At 43.7% G+C, this 26,214-nt stretch overlaps 1 protein-coding gene across 9 annotated transcripts in view; it reads left to right on the forward strand.

The window, feature by feature from the left end:
• DOCK3 (dedicator of cytokinesis 3) overlaps window positions 1–26,214 on the forward strand; it is a 175,967-nt gene that overhangs the window by 60,551 nt on the left and 89,202 nt on the right. For 7 of the 9 annotated variants that reach the window (XM_079794397.1, XM_079794396.1, XM_079794399.1 and 4 more), the window contains exons 6-9: window positions 8,419–8,567; window positions 13,778–13,862; window positions 18,351–18,392; window positions 18,949–19,103. In XM_079794397.1, coding sequence (XP_079650523.1) covers window positions 8,419–8,567; window positions 13,778–13,862; window positions 18,351–18,392; window positions 18,949–19,103 — 431 coding nt within the window. Of the gene's footprint in view, window positions 1–8,418; window positions 8,568–13,777; window positions 13,863–18,350; window positions 18,393–18,948; window positions 19,104–26,214 lie in introns of those variants that run through there. The other 2 variants (XM_079794403.1, XM_079794404.1) reach the window with 2 other exon arrangements.

Here is a 26,214-nt window from a genome sequence, read left to right on the forward strand (position 1 = left end):
TTCTCTCTCACATGGATTTTTCTATCTCTCTCAATGTCTTGATTGATCTCTTCCTTTCTCAATCACTCTCTCCCTCCCTCTCTCTAAAATCAATTTAAAAAAACACAAACACAATGCAGAGAGATTTTATGTAACCTTTACTCAGTTTCCTTCAGTGATAATATCTCCCAAACTAGACTACAGTGTCACAGCCAGGATGTTGACACTGACATAATCCCCTATCTTGTTCGGAGTTTCCCAGTCTTACTTAGACTCGTGTGTGTGTGTGTGAGGGCCTTTCATGGGAGAGGTTTTTCCTCTCTCTCCCCATTCCTTATTTCCACTGCTCACCCATTTTACTTAGCTCTTTTAGTTAGTTATTCGGAGATTCCCATTTCTAAATAACATTGTTTTAATGTCTATCTTGATTTGTACAATTTTAGGGCTCATTTAGTGGCCTTCTATTACATGTATATTAGTGTCGGCTCCTGGTGACTCTGTGAATGAGGGAGGTCCACACTGCCCCGTCTTCAGCAGCCCTGCTCAGCTCCTGTGGATCATGTCTATGGCTCCTTTAGGGAATCCTGAACAAATACCTCGTATTTGTTCCTCTGTTCCTGCTGCCTTCTGTTTTTCCCAGCATTATTGTTTTTTTCCAAAGAACCCCGCTGCCTTAGGATGTGCTTGAAGTTTTGTCATTTTTGCCTCCAGCGATGTTTCAGGCTTAACTGGCTCTAGGACCCACTTGTTTGTCTTTCTGAGGGCCCATGGTCTCCATAGAGCTCTCCCAGCACCATATTCCCACTGAATCCATTTCCCTCCGTCAGCCTTACTCACTGTGCACGCCTCACATCCGTCCATCGTGACTGGAACACGAGGGTGTGCATGGTCTTGGCCTGGTCTCTTATGATACCTCTTTGCTCTTAGTGCTCTTTCCTCATTCTTCATTGTGCCCTTCCGAGTCTCAGCCGCCTCTTGATGTCTGGGCTGCAGTCTCCATCGGCATTGATGACTGATCACGGTAAGCAAAGTCTGCAACATTTGTTCATTGTCTCTGTTATGAGTGTATTTCTTCTGTGATTATGATTTTTGTCTTTTTCATGTTCAAATACAGTCCTGCTTTGGCACTGTCTTCTTTTACTTTTATCAGCAGTCGTTCAGATTATTGCCAGTAAGATGAGAAGATGAGAGTTCAGCTCTGAATGTTCTTTATACTCAAATGCTCTTCCCCTAACTCCACTACAAATAGTTACATGTTTTTTTGTTAAATCAATATGCAGTTACTACTATGCCTGTATAGCTAATTTTATATCAGAGCCACATAGTGAAATAAGATTACATTTATTTGTTGTATGTGGTGTTTTTTTTTTCTGGTTTTTGTTAATCCTCACCTGAGGATAATTTTCCCATTGATTTTGGTGTGGTTTTTTTGTTTTGTTTTGTTTTGTTTGTTTTTTTTTAAAGCGTGGAAGGGACAGGGGGAAGAGAGAAAAGAGGGGAGAAAAGCATTGATGTGAGAGAGACATCGATTGGTTGCCTCCTGCACCACCCCTACCAGGGCCGGGGATTGAACCTGCAACCCAGGTGTGTACTCTTGACTGGGAATCGAACCCGAGACCTTCAGTGCGTGGGCTGATGCTCTAACTGTTGAGAACACTGGCCAGGGAAACCTTGTTGTTTTAATAGTTAATAATTGTTTCTCTTTTCATTTGTTTTGTTTCCTCTTTTTTGTACGTCCTGACCTGGAGAAATGAAAACCCCTTTGAGTATGTTAAAGCATTCTAGGTGTTTTGCCAGCTTAATGGTTTTCTCAGCGATGTCCTGATAAAGCCCTCCAGCATCTGTGTTAATCTGGCCTGAGCAGTTTCCCTGCCCTTTTCCTAGGTCCCCTGGTCTTCTGGGTTAAACCAGTGTCATCTTAATTTTTGATTTATTTCCTCATTTGATGAGTCACTTTCGCCATACCTTCCTGAGAAGTGTGTGTGGGAGATTATGTTTTTTGGAGATTTTGCATATTTGGAATGTCTTGAGTATATCCTTACCCTTGGTTGGTAGCTTGGCTTGACATAAAATTCCCGGTTACAAATACAGCCCAGAAGCTTTAAAGCACTGCTTCATTACTGTCCAGGTCCCAGTGCTTTCAGAAGCCCATGTTACTCTCACTCCTGGCTGTTAGTGACAAGGTATTTTCCACGAAGGTTTCAGTGTCAGCTGCAATTTTACAGCGATGCTCCGTAGTTGTAACCCTTTTCATTGATCATGCTGCTCCGCCGAGTGTTCTGCCCCCAGAAACTCATTTCCTTCGGTCCTGGGCGTTCCTTTGACAGCTTCGCCTTTGTTTTCGTAGTTTTCTCTCCTCATAACTCTTTCAGAATTGGCCCTCTTAGAACGAGTCACTGGTTTTCTTATATCTCCTCCCCCATTTATTTATTGTATCACTTTTCTTTCTTCTGCTTTCTGGCAGAATTCTTCATCTTCCTATCCTTTTTACTAGATTGTGCTTTTAACTACAACTCTCTTATTCCTAATCTCCAAAAGCCCTGTGGGCTCTGGATCTTTATCTCCTGTTATATCCTGTTCTTACTCCGTGGACGTAATACATAACCTCTGTGCTGCCTGAAAATACTCTTTTATTTGAAATTTTCTTTCACTCCTAATACTGTTTCTGTTTGTTCATGATATGGGGGCATTTCCTATTCCTAATTAAGAATGAAGCATTAAAATATTGACAGAGTTTTGTGAGTGGGGCTAGTGCTGACTCACTGCTGGCCATGACTGTGGAGTGGTTAGGAGAGGCCCAGCTTGTCACGGAGGAGAGGAGCAGCTGGCAGTGTTTCTGGGCTGAGGGAGGGTCCTGTTTCCCCTCCCGGAGGTGAAAGCTGGCTTTGGACCCGGGAGCTCAGTGTGGGAAAGGCACCCGGGAGCTCAGTGTGGGAAAGGCACCCGGGAGCTCAGTGTGGGAAAGGCACCAGGATATGAGCCTATTGACGACACAGGCTTCAACGGCAGTGTCTTTTTTAATTCATCAGCTCTTTTAATTCATTTAATTCATCACTGGTCTAAAAGTAATTTTCACATTGCTTTTTTGCATTTGTATTTCTTACAAATTTGTACGTAGAGATAAGTGTGAAATAGCTTGGATTTAGAGATTGTTTTGTTTCGCAGGATTTTCTCTTTTGAACTCATTTTCAAGCCTTTGCTAATTATGTAATTCAGCAACCTAAATGAAAGTTTAAATTCCTGGACTTAAAGGTATTTGTAGCAGAAAGGTCATTAGTGTTGCAGGAACTGCAGTTGAGATATTTTTATATTACACTGAGATGAGCACTAAAGCTTTGTGGTATAACACAAACATTTTGAGTAGGATTAGAGGGTAACTTATGGTAAGAGACTTGGTTATTAATAGCAGTTTTTAAGAAAAGGGATTTTGGAGAACTTTAAATAAATTAAAGTTTAAAATGGTTATTTTGTTAACAAGAAATAAAATGAGAAAATAAACCATCTACCTCCATATAAAGTAAATGTTCGAAAGTAAGAGGTAAAATGGAGACATCTGGGAATCTTCCCTTAACAACTTGAATTTTAGATGTAAAGTTTAACTTTCATTAAATTGATTTTCACCTAAAGTTTTCAGTACTAATGGCAAGACATTTGTTCTCTTTGAGGAGATCATTACTTTTGATGTAATTTTCTCTTAAATAGAGTTTTGTAATCATACCAGCATACCTTTATGAATACGTAGTTTTACATAAAGGTGGCGTGCTTTAGGATGCATCCTCTACAGTGGTGCTCATCTGCTAATTCAGAGGCATCGTCGCAGCACAGCCGCTCTCCCACATTGGGTTACATGCAGTTCAGTAAAAATAATTTTTAAATCGGGAGTATTAAGCCTCCGATTTTTTTCTGCTGAGTTCCAGAGATTCTTGCACAATGAGAGGCACATTCTACTTGGCACATGGTTGCAGCGTAAAGTTATAGTTTCTGCTGATTCTTCGGACTGTTTCCCAAATAGTCTGTGACTGTTCTTGACAAATATTAGACTATGAGCTTTTGGAGAAGCTGAACGTGTTGCTAAGATGGGCTACAGATTTCTTTCCCTCTTACACTTACCCCCCCCTGCTTTGTTTGAGCAGTGACAAGAGCTAGGGATGATGGTGTAGGAAAGCTAACCCTTACCCCTGCCTCGTCACACCGCTATGTAATCTGCTGAGGAGCAGGCCTCTCAGTGGAAAAGCCTGAGTGGGATGCCCAGCTGGCCGGTGGCGTCAGGTGATCCTAGGTAAACCGTGTGCTCTGGGGCCAGTCTCCAGATTGCTCTCCTTGAACGGTGTGTGAACATATACACATGTATGTAATATTTCAGTATCATATACGTTATACAGTTGACTCTTGAACAACACGGTTCTGGGTGCTGACGCCCAGCACAGTTGAAAATCTGTGTATAACTTTGACTTCCCCAAAACTTAGTTGTCCCTCAGTGTCCTCAGGGGTTGGTTCCAGGACTTTTCACGGATACCAAAATCTACAGATGCTCACGTTCCCCATGTAAAGCGGCGGAGGTCGGTGCATACAGTTGGCCCTCCACATCCATGGACTACCACTCATGGGTTGGAAATGTGTAGGTATTTAATATTGAAAGAAAACTGGGTATAAGTGGATTTGCCTAGTTTAAACCCATGTTGTTCAAGCGTCAGATGTACTTGGCTTAACAAAAACGCAACCTTTTAATTAATGCTCACAAATCTCGAAAGATCTGGCAGTTGAACTCCCTTTCCCCTGCTGAGTGTGTTAGCACTCTCTATGAAACTGTCTTACATCTTCTCTATTCTCAGACTCCGGCACCCGCTCCCACCCCTCTCCCTCTCAGCTGACGGCCTTGCATTTTATTTCCTTGAGACTAAAGCAACCGAGGAAAAATACAGTTCTCCTGTCACCAAACCTCCCAACTGCTTGTGGCATTTGCCACATCCTGTGCCTTTCCTCTTCGTGCCAAAATGCAGGGTATCCAGCTTCAGCGGAGCCTCCTCTTGTGACCTGGGACCCACCTCTTTTTGGCTACTCAGGAATTTAGCACCTGCATCATCAAATTTTCTCTCTCTATTAAATCATTCCCTTCAGCATACAAATAGCCTGAAATTCTCTCCCTTGATCACACAGCCCTGTTCTGCTACCTCATTTCTTTGCCTCCAATTACTGAAAATTCTACAAAAGAATTGTCTATGCTCTGTCTCCATTTCTTCTTTTTCATTTTCTTTTTAAAATTTAAATGTAGTTGGTACACATTATTACATTAGTTTACAATGTAGTGTACAATATAGTGACTCGACATTTACCAGGTATATACCTAGTGATGTGATCACCACACTAAGTCAAGTCACCATCTGTTACCGTGCAGCTGTCCCAGTATTTTAAACTACATTCCCCTTCTTCACCCATCTTCTCACCCCCTCCTCTGGCAACCAACCATCAGTTTTATGTCTGTTTCCATGAATCTGTTTTTATTTTGTTACTTAACTTGTTTTTTTAAATTCCACATATAAGTGATATCATATGTTTGTCTTTCTCTGACTGACTTATTTCACTTAGCATTATACCCTCTAGGTTCATCCATGCTCTGTTCTCTCATGAACTCGCTTCATTCCATCAAATCTGCCCTTGTAGAGGTCAGTGATGGCACTACAAAGCCAAATCCAGCGGCCAGTTCTCAGTCTGTATTTTATTTAATCTCTCAGTGCATTTGACAAAGTCCTTTTTAAAATCCTGTTTTCAATATTGCTTTTTCTTTCTCCTCCCTGCTTACTCCTCCCTCATAGTTTTCTCTGTTAGATAATTCTCCATTTTCTGACCTCTAAATGTCAAGTGTCAAATTAGCACGTCCAGGTTAAATCTGTTTCCCTCTTGCAGATGTGTTCCCAGGCCAGGAAAAGGAGTGATCTTTAACTTCATTCATTTCCCACCCCTAACCTATCAACCGAGCTGATAGCTCTGCCATGTCACAACTAAGCCCTTCCACTGTTAGCACCACTGTCTGACCTTCACCCAGGCAGCCATCCTTCTGAGGATCATTGCAATCCAGAGCTTTCTCACTGGGACCCCTGCGCTCCTCTTTCCCATGGTTTCCTCTCCACAGAGCACTCAGGGTGATGCTTTCAAGACTTAAGTCATAGCGCATCACTCTTCCGCTGCAAATTCCAGTGGCTCCCCATCTTGTTTGGAATAAAAGCCAAAGATGGCTCACGCAGGCTGCGTCCTCTGGCTCCTGTGGCCTCTGACTGCATCATCACCCCTCTCCCCTGGGTTGCTTCGCCCTGGGGGCACTGCTCTCCTCCACGCCAAGGCCCCTTCCACATCGAGGCGTTTGCTCTTGCTGATTTATGCCTCTAAAACGTGCCCCGTTTTCTCACATGCTGTCACCTCCTTTCCTTATGTTTCTACTCTAAGTTCAGCTCCCAGAGAAGCCTTTCCCTGGCCACCCTGCCTGAAGGAGGACCTTCTCCCCTGCCCCCGGCGCCCACCATGGCTACCTACTGTCCCTCTTCTGCTTCACTGCTGTTTCTTAGACTTACCACCATCATTTATTTATTTTCCTTCTGTCCATCTCTGCTCTGTGGAATGAACACAGGAGTAGGAACTTCTGATCACAACAAAATGGTAGCATTTAGCCGCTGCTCTGTGATCATTTGTAATTGAGTGAACGAATAAATGCTCATGCACATATGCAGTGGGTTATTACATGTGGTTCCATGGGAAAATAATAATTCTAACTTTGTATTTTAAATTTAGATAGGTAGCCCTGTTTTATCAAAACCGCATTGCCTTTACTGCTTGGCTTCACGATCTCAGTTCGCCAGGTGATGCTGTTTGCTTAGGCCTTGCTTTTAGAGCTGGCGGGACTTGGTAAATTCTGCCCTTCTGCCAGCATTGTGGCCCATCAGGGTGCTTCACTTTTCTTCATGTGTTCATGGACCAAAGAAGGGCCAGAATGCCATTTGAAATGGTTAGAGTACATGATTCCTTAGGTTTTCCAGTTAAAAATAATTTCTCTTTAAGATGGACCTTTCAGTCTAGTGCTTCATTAGGTGATTTCTCAGTAGTATGATGTTTTGAACTTTTGTCGTGAGATCACTGCCATCTAAAAACATAGCCAGTTTGCTTTATAATTAACAAAGCAAAAACATTTGTAACTTAGTGTATAATTAATTTTATTTATAGCCACTTAAATCAAGCTTATTTTGGCAAGCCCCCTTTTAGGGGAAATCTCAGATAGAGATTTTACTAACAAATAGTATGTCAATGATTTTCATCTCATGACACACATAAACTAATTACTAAAATTCTGTGGCACATCAAAAATATATTTTATGCTTATCTGACAAAGAAAATGGGTATAATTTTGATTCATTCACACAGGCAGCTATTGTTGGGCTGCCTGTTGTCATTTTTGTATTTGACAATCTAAGGGAAAAGACGCCAGTGCCCCTGTTAAATAGTCAGATATTGCATGTTTTAAACATTCTTGCGACACACCGGTTGAAAATCACTAGTATAGGTTGATCTGTCTTTAAAAGCATTCTATTCAGATAAGTTACATTCCAAGAATTTTAATTATATAAAATTATGCTTCCCTATAATACAAACAGAAACCTAAAAATTTCATATGTGAGCAAAAATTTCATTTGTGAGTAAAAATTTCATTTGTGAGTAAAAATTTTAAAATCTATGTTCTTAAGTATATCTTTTTGCTCAAGCATCTACTGTCATGGCACTTACATTTTTTACTTATAAGTATAGCCACTATGACATCAGTAAGTTCATTGAAAGGTTCCCACTTAACTCTTATGAAGGTGACACTTTTTATTAAACTAAAAAGACGAGGCATCTGAGACACTAGGGACACATACTGTTTACAAAAGCTAATTAAAGCCAGACGAGGCCTGGAAACCGGGCGTGAATGTTCCTCCAGAGACCGCGGCTTTATTTGGTGCCTTTAAATAGGGCAAGTGATTCTCGCTCTCCCTCCCCCAGCTGAGTATTCCTCCTGGAAAAACCAGGGATGCTGCTGGATGGGTGGATCTTTGTTGCTACAGGATAGTACCTTCTGTCAGAGCAGACAGATCTCGGCTCCTGTGTAGCTTCCCATTCCGGTTAAGTTAGTGACGTTGATTTACGGGAAATGAGTAGTCCAGGATGGAGTGGAGATAAACAGCACTGTGCACGGCCCAGGGCAGTTGTAGTACTCGTTAGATGTCACTGCGTAGAGGTTTTTAGGTAGCATGAACTAAGGACTTCTAGATTCTTAGATGAACTTCTCTTTACATTGCCTTTTTTAGAGGTTTAGAGAAATGAGCACTTTTCATAGTTTAACTATTTCTCTTTCTTTTTTCATTCCTTTTCCATGTCCATTTTTTATTTCACCCAACACCAAAAATGCCCTTTCAGAAACACAAAGTAGATCTTTTCTACAAACTACGCCATGTGATGAATGAACTTATTGACCTTCGAAGGCAGCTACTGTCTGGTCACCTGACTCAGGATCAGGTGCGGGAGGTTAAGCGGCACATCACCGTGCGACTGGACTGGGGGAATGAGTAAGTATGTCTGTTATTTGGGCATCTCTCAGTTTTATTTACAATAACTCAGTCCTCATGGAGTTTGTACTTAATCGTAGCTTCTCTTAGTGATTAAAGTCATTATTATACTCGCTACTACAATAAGCTTTGACCATTTTGCTATGAGTTGTCGTTTTTTTTAGTTTAGCAAAGGACACTCATTGGCTCTACTCACTGAAACTCTCTCAGCCTCCATTTTAACTTCTGGAAAATCAGATTGGACAACATGATCTACTGAGGTCTCTTCCAGCTCAAATTCCTTGATTATTGACCTCAGGAATCAGAATATGCTTTTGTTTTATCTTTTAGTGCCTTTTTAATAAATGTGAATTTGGTGCATCTAAATAAGCATATACTACAAATGGGAATTTTTACATCTGTACTTCAGAATATTCTTAACTAATTTTCATTCAAATATAGTCCTGTATTTGTGGGTGTGATTATTTGCTATTGCCATACAAGTACAATTCTAAGACTTTGCTATGGGAAGCTAGAGTAAATAGTATTTAGATTTTATTTCTTCCTAGACTTAATAATTGATATAATTTTCAGATACTTTTGTCTCATTCTCCTAAAATCATGTCCATTGAACTTTGAAGTGACCAGTTTACTTCCTATTAAGATATACATATATCTTAAGTATATTAGTACAAGTCTTTAGCTCCTCTCCCTCTCAAGACATCATTGAAATAATAGAAAATAAAAAGAATGGGGGGGCAGCAATAAATGAGATATATGAACCCATTCTACAAAGTAGTTGGAGGGTTAGTGACAGAGGAAGCCCAGTATTTGTGGGGGAAATTTTAGCTAATGAAGGAGCTGCTCCTTTGTAACTCCCAGAATCATGGAGGGTGGAGTGTGCCTTTGAACATAAAAAAAGGGGAATTTGTTGAGAGTATGTGAAAGAAATAATCCACCACCATGAGAGAATGCCTGGTAGCCAGTGTTTTGACTGCAGACTAGCAAATACAAAGACCAGCTGCCTGGGAGGAAACTGGACAACAAGAGAGAGCTGGGACCTTATTGTAGAGCCTTCCGTATTATGGCATTTAAGGGTTTCAAAGTGTGATGACCAAATCCCTTCTACTTAGCAAAAAGAGAAGTTTGCTAGTCACCCGCCCATGGATAGAAAACTCCCCGCACTTCTAAGGACTGGAAGTCTGAGTGGACAGTCCAGAATTAGCAAATATTTGCAGAAATCCTTCCATAGGGAAGAGGCGGGAATCAGGGTAAACAAAATGCCTAGCTCAGAGGAAGTCATCAGGCCCCAGACAGAATCAGAGATGAGTAAGAACTTTTTTATTTTTTTTTCTTTATTGATTAAGGTGTTACATATGTGTCCTTATCCCCATATGGCCCCCCCACCCCACCCCCGCTCGTGCCCTCACCCTCCTAGTGTCTGTGTCCATTGGTTATGCTTATATGCATGCATATAAGTCCTTTGGTTGATCTCTCCCCTTTCCCCCCACCCTCCCCTGCCTTCCCTCTGAGGTTTGAAGGTCTGATCGATGCTTCTCTGTCTCTGGATCTATTTTTGTGCATCAGTTTATGTTGTTCATTATATTCCACAAATGAGGGAGACCATGTGACATTTATCTTTCTCTAACTGACTTAATTTGCTTAGCATAATGCTCTCCAGGTCCATCCATGCTGTTGCAAATGGTAGGAGTTCCTTCCTTTTTATAGCAGCGTAGTATTCCATTGTGTAGATGTACCTCAGTTTTTTAATACACTCATCTACTGAACTTTTAAAAAATCTCTGAGTATCCTCCAAAAGAATCAAGAAGATCCATTATGTAGAATAAAATGCTGTGAAAAAGGAACAGAGTATGTGACTTCTAAAATAAAACATTTAGGAAGATAATTTTATGTTGTCACTAGGAAAATAAAAAAAGAATGGGAAATGGTTGAAGAAAGAAGGGCAATACAAGCGGGTTAGGCCAGGGGGGTCCCACATCAGACATTATAATTTCCAGGGGAAAAAACCATACAAAGGCAAATAAAGAAGAAATTCCAAAGAAATGATAGAAGAAAATTTCTCAGAGCCAAAGAACCAGGAGTCTCAGGGTGAAAGGGCCCACCAAATACCTAATATGAATGAGGAAAAACCCAAAACCCACTGCAAGGCACGTGAAGATATTTCAGTATCCCAGGGCTGATGAGAAGATCCTAAAAGGTTTTCAGACAGAAAAACAAGTCTTAAGAATAAGGGTCACATTGGCCTCAAAAGTTCTATCAGTAACACTGGATGCTAGAATATGATGAAGTTATATCTTCAAAATTATGTTGGGAGATGAGCAACTGTACTATAATCAAGAGTGGGGGCCAAATAAAGCTATTTTGAAGTATTCAAGAATTGAGACATTTTCTTTCATGGTCCCCTTCTTAAGAAAGGACTTGAGAATGTTCTTGCAGATGAGGAATCCCCAATAGAAAATAGAATATAGAACATTTACAAAAAGGTAAAATTCTGCCTGGCTGGTGTGGCTCAGTGGTTGAGTGTGGACCCATGCACCAGGAGCTCATCAGTTCGATTTCTGGTCAGGGCACATGCTGGGGTTGCAGGCATGATCCCAGCAAGGGGGCGGGGGGCGGGGGGCGGGGGCGTGCAGGAGGCAGCTGATCAATGTTGATGTTTCTCATCGATGTTTCTATCTCTCCCTCTCTCTCTAAAATGAATAAAATCTTATTTTGAAAAAAAGAAAAAAGAAATGTAAAATTGAAAGAATTTGATGTAGAGATTCAGGGCCCTTGGAGAGATACACCCTAAAGAATATAGAACCAGGACCATGTCTCTTATTCACTGCTGTGTCCCCTAGTTCAGCATGCACCTGGCACAGAGTAGGTGCTAGTAAATATTTATTGAGTTATTGGAATGCATGAATGAGTGATGAATGACAGGTGGTAAGCGAAGCCTAAATATTTTTGAAGACGGTTCACCGTCCTAAGCAATTAGTAGGACCATTTTTGAAAACTCAGCTCTGTACTACCTCTGTATGTAGATGTATGTGGATGTGTGTCTTCTGCTTGTATCCATCTGTTTGAGTCTTATTCAGACATTGCGTCTCTCTGATCACAATCCTTACACTTTAAGCCATATATTGGCTAATGATGTAACACATACTGATGATAGTTATAACAGCAGTACCAGTTCACAATGCCAGCAGTGTGTAGAGTGCTTTACCTGGATGAATCCTTACAACAACCTAGGACAGTGATGGCGAACCTATGACACGTGTGTCAGCACTGACACGCATAGCCATTTCTGATGACACGCGGCCGCTGAGGCAGCCGCATGCTGAGGATGAAACATTTGCTGCTCCTGAGGATGAAACATTTGCGAAGTAATGTTTTTTCCTCAAAGTGACACACTACCCGAGTTATGCTCAGTTTTTTGGCAAAGTTTGACACACCAAGCTCAAAAGGTTGCCCATCACTGACCTAGGATAACAGGTAAGACAGTGTGGCTTGGCGGAAGAGCCAAGATACGAGCCAGGCAGTATGACCTGAGAGCCCATGTTCCTAACTGCTTGGCTGCTGTGAACATAGAGAAACTCCTTAAGCTGACCATTTCCTGCACTTAACTGTTCCTGTCCTTAAACCATAGAAAAGGCCAGGGACCTCCCTCCGAGGGGACTTTGTGGTGAACACGTGTTGCTTCTCACTGTGCCGCCTCTCTCCCTTCTTCCAGTGAGGACAGTCGTCCAACTTAGCTTTTGAAAACTACTCTCTCTCCATTGAAGTCAGTCTTAGGAGAAGGAACTCGTCCTCTATTTTATCCGATCACTTGTGAATCATTCTCTTATTTCATAATGAAATCGAGAAGCTAAAAGGTGCCGTGGTCTAGTGACTTCTAGGCGAGGGAAAACACTCTGCTCTCAAGAGAGTTAGCCTGATGAATACCAACATTTGTTTGAAAACTGCCGTGTTTCTTGTATTCAGCACTTGGTCGGTGCATGAAAGGTTTGTGAGGTGAGTGGATGGGTATGTAGGTGGACAGCTGAGTGGACAAGCAAGGTAAGAGTGTCAGAGTGCTAATAAGATAGAGTTGGCATGGGTATCACTGTGTGCGGTGCACCGATTCAGAGCACATGCACCCATTCCAACCCTATTGACTTAGATCCATCTGGAGTTTTCCTTACGCTCTTATATTGAAAACACCTATTTTAATTGGGTTATTTGCATAGTCTTTTTGTTACTTAATTCTACTATTAGTCTACCATATATTTTGTGACCTCTAGTGGTTAAAGAATATATATGAAATTTTGTCTCATTTTTGTATTTAAAAAGATTTCAGTGGCATGACTACAGAATATTTGGAAAACGTTCTGAATGATCACTTGTAAAATGAACAAGCGTACATACTGTTGTAAGCAGTCTCAGGGTGCACAGCTCCACTGGACTCCAGGTTTAGAGCTGTTTTTCTAGAGAGAGAAAGGAGCTAACATTTATTGACTATAAATTATGTACTATGTTTGAACCCAAGAGTTCTGATTATGTCCAGTTAGTCACTGTCTCACACTGCCTCCAGGTCGACGGTTAATCACACAATTTCTTCCTTTCTGCCAAGTTATACCAGATCTCCCAAGTATTGAGTTCTTTGGTAGTAGTACTCCTTGGTTAAACTTCTGTTGAAAGTTTCTTAAGATACTGGCTAATATGTGGTAATGTCTTTACTATAACCCATTGTCAGTTTTAATTAAATTGAAAATGAGATAAAATTCCACCAAAACATCCATTTCTTTGCGTTTAATATATTCAGCAGGTGGTCTTGTTATGTGTCTGACTTCGGATTACACATCTCCTTGGATCCTGGATAACTTCTCTTGGTAGTGGAAGTGATGCATGACTGAACCTTGAGCATACTTGTAGGATGGGGAGAAATAAAAATAATAAACGTGACTTATTAATGATTATAGAAAACCCATCCTTAACGAACACAGTCCACCTGTTAAGATGATATCAAATGAGTCCTTCTTATCATCACAAGGGGCCTGCTTGAGCCTAGAAGTGTGTCAGCCCTACGTATTTACCTAAAGGTGAACACAGTGAAGTATTACCAAAGGCCTGTGGCCCTGAGGCAGGGTCTGAGCCCCTGACCACAGCTCCTGGCGGCCTGGGCTCTCAGCACGTACAGGAGGCTGAGCGCTCTGAGGACTGCGGCTGAGTGTGGTTTTTCTGTTTTCTAGGCATTTGGGCCTGGACCTGGTGCCTCGGAAGGACTTTGAGGTAGTGGATTCGGACCAGATCAGTGTCTCTGATCTCTACAAAATGGTAAGAAATCTAACGCAGGTAGCTTGTGCCTGCACACCTCATTTTTCTCCTTTGTTTTTCCTAATTATGTTACGAAATAATGTTATGAAATAAAATTGTTCCTTTGTCCTTGTCCCAGAATAATTAAGGGGTCTTCCTTATTCTGGCAGCGTGTCACACTTGCTTTTCTAAATGGAATTACTGTGTAGGGTGCTGGGCTATTGTGATGTCAATGGGCGTTTCTCTGTTGGTTTTGCTGGCAAACAGAGCCAAAGCTCCTTCAGCCTTCACCAGTTCCTGAAATTCTGTCTCTAGTTGAAGCTTAAAAGAGCCAGTTATTGGTTAATGTAGTGATTAAACATGGAAATAATGTGTCAATATTTCTAAGAGAGAGACAACCTGTTAAATCCTTGGTTGTTACAAAAAATGTATTGAGTTGGCAAATGGCCAAGATCACATTTTATAAGCTGACTGAAAAGAAGTAAATGAAAGGCACACAATTTTCCTGTAAGACAAACGTCAGAAACCTCGGGTGACTGTTAAGGTTAGACTAAGGGGCGGGGTGAAACCCCTTTAAGGAGTATGTACATATTCCAGGAACACACAGGTGCCCCCGAAGTGCACCACTTTGAGTAATGACAAAGGTAGTGCTTGTTAAAATACACTTCCTTTTCAAATGTAATAGAAGCCGCAGACATAGTGTGTATATATTTCGGGGGGACACCATTTTTTTTTGGAACACCCTGTATACTGGTGAGAATTAAAAGTTTTAGAAAGAATTACAAGTTTCTATTTAAGAAGATGAAAAGGTATTCAATATCACTAATCATTAGGGAAATGCAAAATAAACCGGCAATGAAATATTACTTCACACCTGTAATAGAATGCCTGTCACCACAGAGACAAGAGCTGAGCGGTGGCCAGGATATGGAGCAGAGAACTCTGGTGCACTGTTGGTGGGAATGTGAGTTTGTATAGTCACTATGAAACTGGATGGGGATTCCTCAAAAAATAAAAAATATAACTACCAGTAATCCCACTTCTGGATATGTATCCAGAGGAATTAAAATCAGGATCTCAGTGAGGTAGCTGCACTCCCATGTTCGTTGCAGCATATTCACAGTAGCCAAGACATAGAATCACCCTAAATAAATGTCCGTTGATGGATGAATGACTAAAGAAAATGCTGTGTATGTATGCAACGGAATACTGTTCAGTGGTAAGAAAGAAGGTTACCCTGTCATTTGCGACAACATGGATGAACCTTAAGAGTACTGTGCTAAGTAAGTCAAAGAGAGAATGACAAATACTTTATGGTCTAATAGGTAGACTCTGAAAAAGCTGAATTCATAGAAACAGAGTAGAATGGTGATCGCCAGGGGCTGAGGGTGGGGGTGTTGGTCAAAGGGTACAAACCTCTACAGTGAAGAGGATTGCGCTCTGGGATCTACTGCACAGCCCGGGGATGGTGGGTAACAGCAGGGTGTTATGTGTTGGAAGTTTCTAAAAGGGCAGATCTTAAATCTCACACCCAGCAACAGGCGGTTACGTGAAATGAAATTAGCTTATTTCACAGCATACATGTGTATCAGATCGTCACATCCTACACCTTAAATTCATATAGCGCTGTATGTCACTTAGATCTCACACAGCTAGAAAAAACACTTTCCCAGAAAATAGGTACGAGTCTCCAGATAGAAAGGGTAGAACAACTATTTAGCATGTAATTGTGGAATTTCAGCTCACAAAGCTGAAAAGCTTCCTGAGAGAAAAGTGGGTCACCTACTAAGGATTTGTTGTAAGAATAGCATTTGTCTTCCTAAAAGCACCATTGAAAACTAGCAGTAATGAAGAATTGCCTTTAAAATGCTGATGGGGACAAAATTCAACCTAGAATTTTATATTTACTGAGCCACATTACCAATCAAATGGGAAAGTAGCCTAAAGAAAATTTTGCTCACTTAAAGTCTCAAAAAAAAAAAAAATCTCTTTCTTTAAGAACTCTTTTCAGGAAACCACTGAATAATGAATTATTTATTTAAAGTATGGGAGGAGCCGAAACCGGTTTGGCTCAGTGGATAGAGCGTCGGCCTGCGGACTGAAAGGTCCCAGGTTCGATTCCGGTCAAGGGCATGTACCTTGGCTGCGGGCACATCCTCAGTAGGGGTTGTGCAGGAGGCAGCTGATCGATGTTTCTCTCTCATTGATGTTTCTAACTATCTCTCTCTCTTCCTCTCTGTAAAAAATCAATTAAAAAAAATAAAGTATGAGAGGAAACCAAAAGACGCTATTATGTGCCATCCAGGGAAGGAATTCTGACTCAGTTGAGAGATGCAAAGAATGTCGGGGTGACTTCAGAGGGAGGCCCAGGGTCGCAGGTGGCCAGGAGAGTAACTGGTCCTCGCGGGAGCAGAGGCGCCGCCAGCAGGGGTGTCTCCAGGTGAAAGCCCACGTCATGGAGTGTCGGGCGGTTTTCCCAGGTGGGAAGTGCTATTGGAGGGCATAGGAAAAGGCCCTATAATTTAAATAAAACTGAGTTACCTCCAGTACAAAAGCAGAAAGCAGTAGAAGAAAGGAAGTGTAGTTGGAGGACACCACTTGGCTTAGCGGTGAACAGTAGTTAAATGTTACAATAGTATAAACAAGTTTTGACCAAAACTTGCGAGACATTACACATATAGTTGAAGTCAGATAGATATAAACAAATACGATAATCCTCAGCTCCATTATAAGAGGCCACAATAGAGAAATCGAAAATTGGATAGAGAGAGAGTATTATAAGTATGACATAAAGAAATATTTTATTATTTTAGGAAAAAACACAGTAAAGAGTTGAAAGTACCTTTTTGGGACACAAAATGGTGAACAGAGGGCTGATAACTTTATTGCAAACTTTTTTAAAAACATGTTTTTATTTCAGAGAGGAAGGGAGAGGGAGAGCGAGATAGAAACATCAGTGACGAGAGAGAATCATTGATCGGCTGCCTCCTGCACACTTCCCACTGGGAATAGAGCCCGCAACCTGGGCATGTAATCCCATGAATGAATGTTAATAGTCAATAATAACTTGCTAATTTAACTAACAATGCACATGGATATTTAATAGCAAATACAGCTTGTGTGATGCATTTAAATGAATATTTAATTTTACGTTAGCTTTATCTAGGGTTAAATGTATGTATTTGGAAAAGAAATGAGACCATTCTACTCAGAAACCAGTCGTTGCACCTGTGTGATGTGGAACAGTTCACCAAATGAGCGTTTCCTCACACTTCTAGGGCCCAAAGGAAACAGAATAGAAACTCACTATTGAGTTCACTAAGACCAGGGACCTAATGTTTGTGAGCTAATCATTTTTTTTTTTTGGCAAGGGTTACTTCTAAATGTGACTGACTTTTCTATAGTAACTAATTATAAAGAAGCATGCCAATAAGAATACTAATCATAGATAACAGTGGTCAATCACTCACAAATATAGGTATATGCTAACTTAATCTGCACAAAATCCTATGATGTTGAGTTCAGCACAAAATGTTATCCTTGTCCTGGCCTGTTGCTCAGTGGTTAGAGCGTTAGTCCTTGGACTGAAGGGTTCCCGGTTCAACTCCCAGTCAAAAGCACATACTTCATTTGCTGGTTCGTTCCCCACCCTCGGTTGGGGTATGTGCAGGAGGCAGTCAGTCAATGTGTCTCTTTCACTTCAATATTTCTCTCTCTCTCCTCCCTCCCTCTCAGTCTCTCTGAAAATCAATGGAAAAATTGTCCTCAGGTGAAGATTTAAAAAAAAAGTTATCCTCAGTTTACAAATGAGGAAACACAGGTGTGAGTCCAGATTGAAAACCAGATGTCCTGACGTAGGTCCCTAACTACTATGCCATGCTGCTTCTCAGTTTGAAATTTGAGCCTCATAATACCCCTGTGAGGAAAACAAAAGCCTTTATCTTATTGTTACAGTTAAGGAAAATACCTCTTGGAGAGAGTAAGTGATTTATTTCTCTGAAGTTTCACAACCTACTTGCGTGTGGCTGGGATTGGAATCTGCTGCTTCTAACTTCAGCCAGCAGCAAAGGAGCAGCATGGAGAGATGCCTGGGAGGGGGCCCCTTCAGGTTCAAGGCTACACCTCCTCCAGTGTGGAGACCTGGGAACGCTGGGTTATATAGCTCAGGGCATGGCACAGGCAGTGTGTGGAGAGAACGGAGCCAAAGCAAAACTCCCGTAGCAAGCACTTCCTGTGACTTGGCGGGCACTCCGAGCTGGAGAGGCCTGGGTCTGGATCCAGATTTTGCCACCACCTTGCCATGTGGACTTCAGCAAATGGCTTCCTTGTGCTAAGCCTTGGTTGTCTAAGGGTTAACCAAATATGAGTAACATCTATCTAACAAGGTTATCAGAATTAAATGAGATCATACGTATAAAAGACATAGCAGAATGCCTAAAATATGGAAAGAAGATGGTTAATAGAAAGTTCCCTCCCAGTTGAGTGAAGTGTTCTTCCTTCTCTCCCCAGCATCTGTCTAGCCGGCAGAGTGTACAGCAGAGCACGTCCCAGGTAAGCGGCTCACCGGCCTCCGGGGAGGCACCAGGAGAGGACGCCCCGGGCTCTTCCCTCGTGCGGTGCTCTTCCTCTCAGGAGCCGGCCTGTGAGCAGACTGTCCAGGCTCCACTCCTCTGTGCTCTGCACGCAGCGCAGCTGCAAGAAAGGAGACTGAGAGGCTGGGGTGATCAGTCCGCCAGGAAACCCAAATGTCACTTAGGATGGTCACTGTTACCACCGCCCCGTGTAAGTCAGTGCATCAGGTCAGGGCCGGATCCCCAGGAAATGACCGGGGAATGGTTCCCTGGAGAGCTGAGATGTGTGGGACCCGGGGGAGACTGCGCTCACGCGTGAGTCGGAATTCCCGTTCCCCTGTCGCTGGCACGCTGCTTGCTTCTCCCAGCTGCGTATTTGCCAGTCGCAGACCCAGTGTATTGACACGGCGCCCTCCTGCAGAGAACACACCACCCGGACCTCTCAGTGCGGGGAGCTAGTCAGTTAGTTTTCCTTCTATTTATGATTCATATCCAGGAACCAGTAAAACAGCACTGGGTTTTGCCTCTCTCGTTAGGTAGACACAATGCGCCCACGTCATGGGGAAACCTGTCGGATGCCCGTGCCGCATCACTTCTTCCTCAGCCTGAAGAGCTTCACCTACAACACCATCGGGGAAGACACCGACGTCTTCTTTTCCTTGTATGACATGAGGGAAGGCAAGCAGATCAGGTAAGAACTACTCAAGGTTCGATGAGCTGAGGCTCTGGGTTAAGCTGGTAGAGCTGGGGTCATACGCCTCTCTGGCCTTCAGAGAAGATAGACGCACAGGGGAGGCGAGACAAGATACAGTAACTCCTCTCACGTAGCTGGCAGTTTTGCCTCATATCCCGGTGTATCCTGAAGGCACGAGTGTGGCCTGTTTTTATCCTGCGCCTCCATCCACGTGGAGGCTCCAATCCCGGTCTTGGCTGTGGGCACCTCAGGGAGAGAAGGAGGCACCTGTCCAGTGCCGGAGACAGGAGCAGGAGGAACACGGAGCAGCAGGTCCGCGGGGCCCAGCTCCAGAGGCAGGACGCCGGGCTCTGCCCTCTGCACGCGGAGGGAGGGCTCGCAGGGCAGCAGGCCAGTGTGTCCTGAGTGAGGGCAGCGCAGCCCTCGGTGCCGCTGCAGCCTGGGAGGGGACCGCATCTGCCGGGCAGGAGGGGGGCCTGGCTCCATGGCGCCTCTTGGCCTGGGCTTGGGGGAGAGGCGCAGCCAGGGGCTGAGGTGAACCTGCTTTCCCCGCCAAGGCGAAGGCGAGGGCGGCGGCGAGGAGCCACTCCAGGCCCCGCTTCCTCTGGAGGCCGGCTGAGTTATGCAAGTTCTCTATACTTTCCGGATGCTAAACCCTTAGCAGATCCGTGAGTCACACACGGTTCTCCCGTTCTGGAGGGTTTCTCCACGTCCTTGATGATGTCCTTTAATGCACTGCAGTTTTTACTTTTTACGAAGTCCAGTGTTTCCAATGTTTCTGTCATTGCTTTTGGTTTCAGAAGCACATTTTAAAAATTGTGTACATGTTACTTTGAACAGTTTGATACCAATAAACTGTACTCATACATGTAAGATCGTTATTTTGTAATAGCAAATATCTTAAGGCAGTCTAAAGAAGTAATAGTGTAACCTTTGAAAATACTGAGGGACTAAATTCGTTTCTGTTGTTCGTAACCAATTGCCACAGATGTAATGGGTTACAATGACTGCGTTTAGTTCCCAGCTCTGGAGAGTAGAAGTCCGTCCAGGCGGGCTGGGTGCTCTGCTCAGGGGATCAGCCGGCGGAAGCCAGTGTCACCTCGGCCGCGGTCTAGCCTGAAAGCCTGGGGGGCTGCTCCAGCCTCTCTGGTTGTTGGCAAGATGCAGGTTCTCAGGTGCCGGACGGAGGTCCCCACTCGCTGCTGGCCGGCAGCTGGGAGCTGCTCTCGGCTCCGGCTCCGAAAGGCCCCTCCATCTTTAGGGAGCAGCCGTGCAGTGAGCCCTTCCCAGGCCTCGAATCTCTGACTTCCTGTTCTGCACCTGGTGCGCGAACGTGCTGCCCTTTGAAAGGACCGGCTCACCCAGAGAACCCTCATTTCACAGTCAGTCATAAAATCTAACCTGATCATTGGAATGAAAGCCACTACATTTGCATAAGAGGCAAGTTTGGGGACCATCTTAGAATTCTGCCAAAACAGGGACTACTCCTACTTCTCCATTCTGTATGTAAAAGAACGTTAATGAAATACTGTTCACTGTTCACAACTACATGCATAGTATGACTTGTATTGTGGGGAAAAACTATCTATATGCATATCATGTATATGTATTATAATCTTTAGTAACTTTTTAAAAGACTACAGTTTTTGAAAAGAATCTTTGAATTGACAGATATTTGAAGTTTTGTTAGTAATTGTTTTTTAAGTAGCTGGCAACAGTCTTAAGGAAAAGACAGTTATAGTGAATTATAACAAATACTGGTTTTACTATATGGAAAAAAATTCCAAAATGTTTCATTGATACTTGTCCCCGTCTTTAAATGGCCAGCTGGCAGTGTGGCACAAACATCTGCTTGCTTTTCAGTGATGATGGGGTAAGGTGAGAGGAGAATTTAGCCTATAAACGGCCAGAATTTAAGATGTCTTTTCTATTTTTTCCTAATATCATGGGTTCCCCTTCTATAAGGAAATCATTACCTTTGTTTAAAAATATTTTTCTGTATGCATATCTACTATGACTGTTAACCATTATCTTATTTTATTTAACAAATACCATATAATTACCTCCTCAAAATAGTACACACAGTCATCTTCTAAAATAGACTTTGTGTTACCTGTATGTGGTTCTGGATGGTACGCTTAGCTTTTCTATTCTGTGATTCCCTGTTCACAGGAGGCGTGTGACTGTGTCACTGACCTGTTTTCTCTGAGGCGCTGGGGTGCCTGTTAGCATGCCCGGCTCCCCCTGCCCTTAGGTGTAGCAGGCGCTCTAAGCCTCTGGTGCCAGCCATTGATCTCACCCCTTCACTGCCTGTCCCCAGGAGTCTTCTCTAGGCTGGGGAGGGGAGGGTTTTTTTTTGTTGTTGTTGTTGATGTTAGGCCTTAGGAATGCTAAGTTGCCCTCAAAAACTTAACCACTCTTGATTATCACACAAAAACACTTATGTTAGCCATCTTTTCACAGATGCTGTGTAAAACAAGCTAAAAAATCCTCATTTCCTATTCTGCTGTTTACTCGGCATTCAAAATACCCTTGTGTGGAATAAACTTTTCCTTGAAAATCGGCTGCCTCTGTAATTGAAGTAGAGGGTTCTGGCCGAGAGTCAAGCATTCTACCCTAGTGAGATAATCTGCCTCTGAAAGTCTCAGGTGCCCCTGGAGAGGAATTTTCTTTTAAAATGATGGGAGAACAGTGTTCACTAAGTCAAGCAGTTTTGCTTCCCTCTGCGAAGGAGGTCGTGTCTACGATGCAACTGCAGCTCATCTGCAAGAGCTCGTGCGGCTGGTGATGGTCCTGCAGTTCAGGCTTCCACTCCGGCCCGGGTGTGGCCCAGCCTGTAGGCTCAGCCCACTCCCCAGCAGGCCCCCAAGGGTTTTCTCAGTCCCAGCAGGAATCAGAGGGGCTAGAATCCTGGCTCTGCTGTTGACCCTTGAACAACATGGTGTTCTCTCCCCCCCCCCTTCTCTCTAAAATCAATTTAAATTTAAAAAACAACTGTATTTTCAATTCACAGTTGGACCAACTGTATGCATTTTTCTACACCATCTAGAATAATAAAAGGATAATATGCTAATTAGACCGTCCGTCCTTCCGGACGAAGCTGGGGCCAGAGCGAAGCCCAGGTCCCGGAGGGAAGCCGCTCGGGTCCTGGGAGCCTGTCGGTGTCTGGAGCAAAGCCCGGGTCCCGGGTGCAGGAGGGAAGCTGGTGCCGGCAGCCAGGGGAAGGAAGGCCTACTCTTGCACGAATTTTCGTGCATTGGGCTCTAGTTATAGATAAGGGACTTGAGCATCTGCAGATTTTGGTACCCATGGTGGGGGAGGGTCCTAGAACCACTCCTCCATGGAGACAGAGGGACGGCTGTGGAGAAGTTATATATGGATTTTTAACTGTGGCCAGGGGAGGGGTGTCAGTGCCCCTAATCCCCACATTGTTTAAGGGTCAATTGTATTGCATTCCAGTGGCCAAGCCAACTCAACATGCTTCTACATATATGTCCAACACATCAGATCATTCTCAGAAACGTTATAGGGAAAATCTAAATAGATAGGCCAAGTGAAACGTTCCCTTTAGATATGTACATTGGTCTGTGGTTAAACCTGTGTTGTTTTCATCTGAGAATAAGGTCAGAAAATGCTCTCCTGTGTAACCATCATACCATCTCATTATATTCTGAGCCTAGATGTCAGGCTGGAGAAAAGTTTTTATACAATATCCCACAGAGTCTGGATAAAAAGGGTAAAGGAAATGATCAGGTTCTTTGAGTTCTTTGTTTACAAGAAATTTGCCTTCGGCTCTGTCTGCATCATAACACACAGGACAAAGTAGAATAGCACTAGACCTGTCAGCATAGCAGTCAGGGCATCGGGCTTTCCATTTGAAAAGGTGTGTTCTGTGCTGCTTGAAAGCCCGGATGGAGATTCCTGAGAGAGGAAGGAACATGGAGCATTGATGTGCAGGCTTGGTGTCCGCGGAGCACGCGGGCGGCTGTTGTTAGGGTAACGGGAACTAGGCGCAAGGAGGAAAAGCACTAGTACAAATGAGAGGAGGCTCTGTACGGAGAGTGACCCTTTGCAGTCATGGGAACCAGGAATGTCCGCCGTCCGCCTTGTTAGACAAAGGCAGATAGATGAGAGAAATGGGCATGGAGGTGTCAAACACAAAACGCATGGAGCTGGGCGCCTTGGCAGATCTGTTCTGTGGTGGAAAACGGGGGGACTGTTCTGTTGCAGCATGCCTGCCTAAGCTAACATTGACCTAGCCTGGCCTCGGGGTGGCTGCTGCTGCTGAGGGAGGAGTCCAGCTAGCGTTCCTTGTGAGAACATTTAGAAGAGACTCGTGTGGAAAGCGATTCTGCTAGTTGCTTTCCTTGAACTCAGTTATGATTGAAATCCTAGCGGCCCCCGTTACCTGCCAGGGAGCCATAATACATGTTGACTTAAGAATGTCTAACCCTGTAGAGAATTTTTGTAAAAATTTATTTGAGCCAAAACTGATGACAGTTGCTGGGAAGCAGTATCTCAAATGCTCCAGAGAAGGACAGTTTTGCAGTTTACTTTATGCATTTAGGATTAGAGGGAACATGAGGCATATTAATGGAAGTTCGAGAACACAAGGCAGGGATTAGTACAGGAGAGTTAACAAGATTATGTGCTTTCTTGGGGGTGGTGAAGGCTTATTTCAAAGATGTGTTGCACAAAAACAATGGCAAGGCTTGCCCAAGACAAAGATAAACCTTTTGCTAAAAAAGTTACATCCTCAGGTGTGACGACCCCCGTGACCTGCCCAGGTAGGAATTTATGGTCTGATCACCCTGTGAGGTTACTTTCCATCACTGGACTTGTCAGTTTTACCCCCTTTTCATCCACATACACTTTACATGGGCTCTTCAGATCAAACTTAAAAACTCCCTATTAAATATCAACCTGATTGTTGCCCTTGAGTTTTGAACCTAAACACAAAAATACAGCATTTTCTTTCTAGAGCTTTTAATGGAAAATAGGAGTATTTCAGTATCAAGACAGCATAGAGAGATGCACTGAATAAATCAATGACAGTGGAGGCCCGGGAGCTGGAGCCTGGGCTGAGAGGGAGCACAGTGTGAAGTGGTGAGGTGCTGGACACAAGGGAGTCCGCCAGAGACGAGAGTCCAGTAGCTGGAAAACGGAAAGCAAAGCTGTAGTTTATAGGGTGCACAGGAAAACAAGGCTTACAACCATCCCTTGTTTATTGGACAAAAATTACATTATCTTCACTGATTATTACCTTTACTGGACTTAGCCCTGCCGTGTTGGAGTAACTGTTGAGTGTATGTGGAGGCCATTAACCACAGGCGGGAATACGGAGTGGACAGGTTTAAGGGACCTGGTTTTAGGCCAGTAATTATTATTTTTTCTTTGTGGGGCATTATTCTACAGACCACACCCTTTAAAGTAGCGCCTCCCTGGAGGTCTTGGTTTTACACTTCTGTTTATTAATATGGGGGGAGGGGGGACACAGTGCTGGCAACCCTGACGGATTTTCAGGAACCTTGCCAGTTGAACTTAATTAGTGAGAATGGAATGACCTGCTCTTGCCTGAAGGATCTCAGCCGTGCCTGTTCCTTTGACTCAGAACTGAGGTTTCTGCTTTCCAAGGAAACAGGCCCTCAGGTCCCTCCTCAGACAGGCCGGATATGTACCCTTCCTAAAGCCGGGCTTGGAGCCTGGAACAGAGCTGCTCATTTAAATCTGACCAACACTGGCCCCACCCCTCTCCCAGGGCTGGATCCTGGGCGTTGGGATCAGGAACCTCTGAAAGGCCTTTCTCAGGCACGTTCACCCCTCCGTGAAGGGTCCACGGCCAGAGGGACGTGGGGTGGGGTGGATGTGACAAGTCAGGGAGGAGCACTAAGAGCCGGGATGCAAGAAGCACTGTCCTACAGGCCAGCCTCACTGTCCCCACTTCTCACCACCACCCCCTAAGCTCGCGATGAGTCCCCGTTTAAGGGGAGGGGACAGGTGCCTGCGCCACGTGACTCAGGTCATTAAGTCAGTAACCGTCGAGCAGGGATCCCAGCTCCGCAATTGGGACTCCAAGGCCTGTGCTCACTTCAAACGTGTCCCACAGAAGGGCCACCCACCCCATCTTCAGCCTCTGACGGAACCCCCGCCGGGCTGTCCCCCGGGCCGCCTAAAAGCCTTTAGGACGGGAGAAGGAACCACAGCCTAGGAGAGAAAGAGACCAAGCGGCATTGAAATGCAACCGGTATGTGGGCCAATCCCAAGGTTGTTAAAGAGGAAGGGCGGGCTTATGCCAAACACACCGAGCAGTGAGCACGTAGGAAAAGCAGTAAAGAATTCTGTTTACTATTTTATTTACTGTTTTCCAACAATCTATTATTTTGAAGTAAGAATAACAAAATTGAGTGTTAGAAATATTACATATTGAGAAATAATCTAATCGTTCTGACATAAAAGTAACCACAAATGTCAAAGCTACAGCAATGGTAAGCCTGGCGGGGAGCTCGTGGCAGCATCATTGCTTCTCGGCCTTTTGGCTAAGATAAGTGTAGTATCTGTTCTTACCGGCTTAATATGTGGTATGTCCTTTATCTGAGGACAATGCATTAAATGGGTTTTTGGGTTTAGGACAGTGGTTGGCAAACTGCAGCTTGCGAGACACATGCGGCTCTTTGGCCCCTTGAGTGTGGCTCTTCCACAAAATACTACCTGTGGGTGTGCACATACAGTGTGATTGAAACTTTGTAGCCCATGGTACTGTTGATATTTGGCTCTGTTGACTAATGAGTTTGCCAACCACTGGTTTAGGAAATGGAATAAGAGCTTGCTCCGTCCACTCCATGCACTGACCTGGTATTGCAGTACTTCCAGGAAAGGTGCGCCCTCTTTGGGGGATCTTGATGGTTCAAAGTAAGATTCAGTCTACACTACTAGAGTGGTCAACCTACACTGCCAGAATGGTGGAAAGCAGAGTCAAACCCAGTCCTAAAGGCCAAGGCCACTTCCGTTCTGCTCAACCAATCTGTGTTTTGCTCTTTCTCTCCCTCTCTCTCAAACCAGTAAGAAACGTATCCTTGAAGATTTCCGGTCAAGGGCGAAGGGCCCTGTG

This window comes from Cnephaeus nilssonii (genome assembly GCF_951640355.1).
Source record: "Cnephaeus nilssonii genome assembly, chromosome: 17".
Taxonomy (NCBI): Eukaryota; Metazoa; Chordata; class Mammalia; order Chiroptera; family Vespertilionidae; genus Cnephaeus; species Cnephaeus nilssonii.